This window comes from Mandrillus leucophaeus, unplaced genomic scaffold, assembly GCF_000951045.1.
Source record: "Mandrillus leucophaeus isolate KB7577 unplaced genomic scaffold, Mleu.le_1.0 Scaffold112, whole genome shotgun sequence".
NCBI lineage: Eukaryota > Metazoa > Chordata > Mammalia > Primates > Cercopithecidae > Mandrillus > Mandrillus leucophaeus.
The window spans coordinates 1,822,457-1,828,950 of record NW_012099432.1 but is presented as its reverse complement, the minus strand read 5'-3'; the positions used below and the strand labels follow the sequence as shown (position 1 = coordinate 1,828,950).

At 59.4% G+C, this 6,494-nt stretch overlaps 1 protein-coding gene across 2 annotated transcripts in view; it reads left to right on the top strand.

The window, feature by feature from the left end:
* Nucleotides 1-6,494, top strand: part of KANK2 (KN motif and ankyrin repeat domains 2) — a 39,280-nt gene continuing 32,786 nt past the window's right edge. For both annotated transcript variants that reach the window (XM_011994802.1, XM_011994795.1), the window contains exons 1-4: nt 1-22; nt 1,675-1,881; nt 2,898-3,013; nt 3,338-4,549. In XM_011994802.1, the coding sequence (XP_011850192.1) occupies nt 2,977-3,013; nt 3,338-4,549 (1,249 nt within the window). In that variant the 5' untranslated portion in view covers nt 1-22; nt 1,675-1,881; nt 2,898-2,976. The remainder of the gene's footprint in view (nt 23-1,674; nt 1,882-2,897; nt 3,014-3,337; nt 4,550-6,494) is intronic.

Genomic DNA, 6,494 nt, shown 5'->3' with positions numbered 1-6,494 from the left:
GGCAGCGGTCGGAGCGCGCAAGGCGAGTGGGACCCGGGGCTGGGTAGGGGTTCAAGTCCGGTTCGGGGATCGAGTGTGCACCGCCCCCCCACCTACTACCCTACCCCCCGCCTCCAACCCTGGGACACGACTTCGCTGGTCTCAACGAGCCGCTGCCTCCAACTCCACCTTCTATGCCCAAACTTTACAGACTTGGACTGTCTCTGTCCCCGCGTCCCTGCTCCCTCCCCGTCTATGACCCCATACCCTCATCGATTCCTCCCAGTACCCCCATCGATTCCTCGTGCCCTGCCCGTCTCCCCTGTCCTGGCTCCCCTCTGCCCCCTCTCCCCTATCTGTGTCCCCCTTTCTGCCTCTGCTCCCCGCCCGGCTCTGCCCCCTCCCCGCACTGTCCCCCCTCACCCTCCTCCGCGGCCATGCCCCAGGCGGCGGGAAGGCGGCCGGGCGTCCGGCCGGGCTGGGCCTGGGCTTGGCGGCTGGGCCGGCGTGGGGAGCGGCAGCTGTTTGCCATTAGCCGGGGATCCACAGGCCCCGCCCCCTCCCTGCACGGGGCGGGGTCCTTCTCGCCGCCCCCCAACCCCCCGAGTTTAGGGCGGAAAGACCCCCCGCGCCCCCGCCACCTCCAAGATGTGCAGGCCGGTCTTGGGTGGTGGGTTGGGGAGACCCGCGCCCCTTCCCTGAACTCCCTACCTGTCCCCTCTTGTAGGCTCCAGTCTCTCCATCTGTGTCTTATCCTGTCACCCCTTCCCCACTCCCCAGGGGTCCCATAGCGAGAGAAGGGTTTCAGCCACAGACATCCATCTCCCCCACCACACCCCCTCATCTCCTTTCTCTTCCCCTTACTCGGGAGTCGCTGGTCCTGATCGAGGGCGGTCAGATGACTGAGGACCCTCAGACCTCAGTCTTCATATCTGGGAAACGGGTAGAGATATCTGGTGTGGAGTCTGGGGGTGGTGACTTGGTGGGCATTGGCGGGATCCACCAGCCTTAGGTTCACGTTCAGGCCCAGCTACTTCCCCGTGGCCCCAAGGATCCTAGGCAAGCCACTGTACCTTTCTGTGCCCTCTGCATCCCCTGTCTGTGAAACGGGATAACTGCCCATCTCATGGAATTGTCACGACAATTAAAAGAGTTGATGTTAGGCTGGGTGCGGTAGCTCATGCCTGTAATCCCAGCACTTTGGGAGGCCGAGGTGGGTGGATCATCGGAGGTCAGGAGTTCAAGACCAGCCTGACCAACATGGAGAAACCCCATCTCTACCAAAAATACAAAATTAGCCAGATATGGTGGCACATGCCTGTAATCCCAGCTACTCAGGAGGCTGAGGCAGGAGAATTGCTTGAACCTGGGAGCCGGAGGTTGCGGTGAGCCAATATCATGCCATTGCACTCCAGCCTGGGCCACAAGAGCAAAACTCTGTCTCAGGAAGAAAAAAAAAAAAAGAGTTGGTGTTATTATTACTGTTACTATACTATTTGCCTGGCAGCACCCTCACTCCCCTGCCCTCCTCTCCCCCTGACTATTCCAATCCTGCTCTAATCCCGCTTGCTCCTTGTATCTCCATCTCTCTTTGGTGGCCAGAAAATATTTTCAATCAACTTCCTGTTGCTCAGGGGCGAGTCTCCAGGCAAATGGAAAACCAAATTTCCTGCAATTGGTGACCATGTGTTCCAGGTGTTGAAAGACAGAGAAGCGAAGACAGAAACGTGGAAAGACAGAGAGAAAGACACGGAGAGAGACGTAGAAGGACAGAGACGTGGAGAGAGACACAGAGAGACAGAGACGCGGAGAGAGACACAGAGAGACAGAGACGTGGAGAGACACAGAGAGACTTGGAGAGAGACAAAGCAAGACAGGACAGGAGAACAAGGACAAGCTCAGGTGCCCTGGAGCCCCAGCCCTGCCTTCATGCCCAGCAGGTGCCCTACCTGGCCCATCCTCCCAAGGTACCTGCTGCCCCCGCACTCAAAGGCCAGAAAGGATTCACTGATGGCGGGATGGGCCGGGGCCTCTGCAGCATGATGGCTGGAGGTCAGATAACAGAAAGGACCGGCCAAGTTCAGACGGGTTATACTGGGGACAAAAGAGCCCTGGCCAGCCTCCAGGGCTGAGGGGGGTTTAGTGAGAGGCTCTGATTGTCCCTCCCTTTTGCAGCCCCCAGGCGCCCCGTCTTACTTCCTCCCCTCCACCCCCAGGACTTCCTGGGCCTCCACCCGGCCCCCTATCCCTACTGCGCCCCTAAGCCCGGACGCATCCTAGGCAGGCAGGAAGTTCTGTGTAGCCCGGCAGTGAAACTGTTTATTTTTAGAGAAAATTGTTTCCATAAAGGGGAAAGGCTTCACTCCTAGCTGCCTCCCCAACTTTCCCTACCCCTTCCCCCCTACCTAGTCCAGGCCTGACCCAGCTGTCAGCTTTGGGGTCACTGGGGGTCCCCTTCGCCATGCTTTGCTTCTCTTTGTTCCCCTCCATCTCTGTCTCCTCAGATCCTTGCAGGAAGATGAGGTTCCCGTCTTCCCCAACCCCTTAGCGCCTCAACCCCCATCCTTCCCTGTGGCCAGCTCCAGGCCTGGGCTGAGGGGAGGGGATGCAGGAAGGGTGGGGCCTGTTGGGCTTGGGGCCCCCCAGCCCCAGAGCTATGTGGAGGCCGGGCTGTGGGAACAGCTGGAGCCTGTCCAGGGGCTGGACAGATGTTCATGCAGGCAGTGAGGTTTGGTTTCTTTGTTCCAGACCTGCGGTGCGGGGGGAGCCCTTCCGCAGCCAGGCCGGGTGTGCGTCTATGAGTGGGTCCCAGACCTGGGTGGGGGGTTGGGTGAGCCAGAAGTGGAGGGGACTGGCCCCATCTCCTTCCCTCCCCCTACAGACTCCTAACTCCCGGTGCCATGGTTCCCTTTCCCCAGGTAAGCCTCAGTCAGTGCTGCAGGCAGTCTGACTCGCAGTCCCTCAAGTGACTTCCAAGGAGCATCTGTAGACAAGAAGATGGCCCAGGTCCTGCACGTGCCTGCCCCCTTCCCAGGTCAGGGGACTCAGGGAAGAGGGCCCTGCCCTGGGGAGCTTCAGTTCTGGAGGCCTGAGGGGCCGGGGACTCTGCCCTGGGGACTTTGAGGGTGGGACGCAGCCCAACGATTAGAGGTCTGAGGGAGGAGGCAGAGTCCTGCCCCGGGTGTCTGATGGGGAGGCACAGCCCTGCGCTGGGAGGGTCTGAGAGCAGACGCGGTTGAGTACCAGGTGGGCTCCCATCTCTTGGGCAAATAAACCCCAACTCTCCCCAGGCATCAGTCTTCACCCTGAGTATGGGGACAAGAGGATTCAAAGGTCCTGGTGTTTCTCCCACCCCCAGGGACCCCTGGCCCGGCCTCCCCGCCTGCCTTCCCTGCCAAGGACCCCGACCCACCCTACTCTGTGGAGACCCCCTATGGCTATCGCCTGGACCTGGACTTCCTCAAGTACGTGGACGACATCGAGAAGGGCCACACGCTGCGACGCGTGGCGGTGCAGCGCCGCCCCCGCCTGAGCTCGCTGCCCCGTGGCCCTGGCTCCTGGTGGACGTCCACTGAGTCGCTGTGCTCCAATGCCAGTGGGGACAGCCGCCACTCAGCCTATTCCTACTGCGGCCGTGGCTTCTATCCTCAGTATGGTGCTCTGGAGACCCGCGGTGGCTTCAATCCGCGGGTGGAACGCACACTGCTGGACGCCCGTCGCCGTCTCGAGGACCAGGCGGCCACACCCGCCGGCCTGGGCTCCCTGACCCCCAGTGCGGCCGGCTCGACGGCCTCCCTGGTGGGTGTGGGGTTGCCACCCCCGACGCCACGGAGTTCGGGACTGTCCACGCCAGTGCCTCCCAGTGCCGGGCACCTGGCCCACGTGCGCGAGCAGATGGCGGGTGCCCTGCGGAAGCTACGGCAGCTGGAGGAGCAGGTGAAGCTGATCCCCGTGCTCCAGGTGAAGCTCTCAGTGCTCCAGGAGGAAAAGCGGCAGCTCACAGTGCAACTTAAGAGCCAGAAGTTCCTGGGCCACCCCACAGCGGGCCGGGGCCGCAGCGAGCTCTGCCTGGACCTCCCCGATCCCCCAGAGGACCCAGTGGCACTTGAGACCCGGAGTGTGGGCACCTGGGTCCGAGAACGGGACTTGGGCATGCCTGATGGGGAGGCTGCTCTCACTGCCAAGGTCGCTGTGCTGGAGACCCAGCTCAAGAAGGCACTGCAGGAGCTGCAGGCAGCTCAGGCCCGGCAGGCCGACCCCCAGCCCCAGGCCTGGCCACCGCCAGACAGCCCGGTTCGCGTGGATACCGTCCGGGTGGTAGAAGGGCCACGGGAGGTGGAGGTGGTGGCCAGCACAGCCGCTGGCACCCCTGCACAGCGGGCCCAGAGCCTGGAGCCTTATGGGGCAGGGCTGAGGGCCCTGGCAATGCCTGGTGGGCCTGAGAGCCCACCTGTGTTCCGCAGCCAGGAGGTGGTGGAGACGATGTGCCCAGTGCCTGCTGCGGCTACCAGCAACGTCCATATGGTGAAGAAGATTAGCATCACAGAGCGCAGCTGTGATGGAACGGCAGGTAAGCGGTCTCAGGCGGGGAGAATGGCTGGGGGTGGGGGGGCCCTCTTTCTTCCCATGGCTCATCCTGGACCCTCAGAATGCCAGGATCCAGGCGGGGTGCTGTGGCACATGCCTGTAATCCCAGCACTTTGGGAGGCCGAGGCAGGCCTCTTGAGGTCAGGAGTTCAAGACCAGCCTGGCCAACGTGGTGAAACCTCATCTCTACTAAAAATACAAATATTAGCCAGGTGTGGTGGCATGCACCTGAAACCTCAGCTACTCAGGAGGCTGAGGCAGGAGAATTGCTTGAACCAGGGAAGCAGTGGTTGCAGTGCCTGTAGACCGAGCTACTTGGGAGGCTAAGGCGGGAGGATTACTTGAGCCTAGGAGTCACGGCTGCAATGAGCCGTGATTGCACCACTGCACTCCGGCTTGGGCAACAGAGCGAGACTCTATGTCTTAATAACAACAACAACAAGATATTTGTGCACCTGGATCCAGCCATGCCTGAAGCTGTCATCAGTTACATAACAACACAATTCCTTTTCACTGCTTAAACTGGTCCAAGATTGATTCCTGCCACTTACTGAATAAACAGGGAGGATTTCTGCCTGGTAAACCAACAGCCTTGGGGAGCTTTCCCCCAAATACCTCCCGCTTTCTGGATACTGACAAAGTGGCAGTCACCTAATTTCTCTGCATGGTTGCTACAGCCCCGAGGTTGGCTGCACAATTCTTCCCCTTTTGTGGATGACAAGACAGAGACTCTCTAAGAGTTGGAGTGATGTGTCTGGTGGAAGAAAATTAACGAGTGCCGTGTTAATTTTTTTAAATTTTTTGTAGAGACAAAGCCTCATTATATTGCCCAGGCTGGTCTCAAACTTCTGGGCTCAAGTGATCCTCCTGTCTTGGCCTCCCAGAGTGCAGGGATTACAAGCATGAGCCACCATGCTGGCTTCAGTGCTCAGGTATCATCAGGAATCTAACTTGATGCCTTTCATTTTTTGTTTACCCTGGGAGCTTCTCTTTCAGGCAGGCGAGGGAAGGTGACCTCACTGCTCCAGGCATCTGTCTGTTCCGTTTAGTGCAGAGGGAGCTCCTTAGTCCAAAGAGCACCAGTAAAAATCCCAGAGGGGGCCCTCATTGGCTGGCCTGGGTCATGTGCCCATTGCTGAGCCAGTCACAGTGTGGTGTCCCTGTCTGCCTAGCCATGGACACTGGGGGTATGGGAGCCCCACCCAAGCCCTGTGGCCTTTGAGGGAGGAAGGGGGTGCTTCCCAGAGGAAGTACTGAGTCCTGATGCCAGGAAAGGGGATGCCGGCTGTGCAGAATGTCAGCTGCTGGGTTGTCCTGAGGTCCCTGGGAGAAGCCACCCAAATGATTCATAATAATGACAGCTGGGCCGGGCACGGTGGCTCATGCCTGTAATCCCACACTTTGGGAGGCCGAGGCAGGCGGATGGCTTGAGGCCAGGAGTTCAAGACCAGCCTGGCCAACACAGTAAAACCCTGTCTCTACTAAAAATAACAAAAATCAGCCAGGCGTGGTGGCACACACCTGTAGTCCCTGCTACTCCAGAGGCTGAGGCAGGAGAATCGCTTGAACCTGGGAGGCGGAGGTTGCAGTGAGCCAAGATCACACCACTGCACTCCAGCCTGGGCAACAGAGTGCAACTGTATCTCAAAATAATTAATAATAATAATGACAGCTGGCCAGGCACGGTGGCTCATGCCTGTAATCCCAGCACTTTGGGAGGCAGAGGCAGACAGATCACTTGAGGCCAGGAGTTCAAGACCACCCTGGCCAACGTGGTGAAACCCTGTCGCTACTACAAATACAAAAATTAGCCGGGCATGTTGGTGGGTGCCTGTAATCCCAGCTACTTCGGAGACTGAAGCACAAGAAATGCTTGAACCTGGGAGCCGGAGGTTGCAGTGAGCTGAGATCATGCCACTGCACTCCAG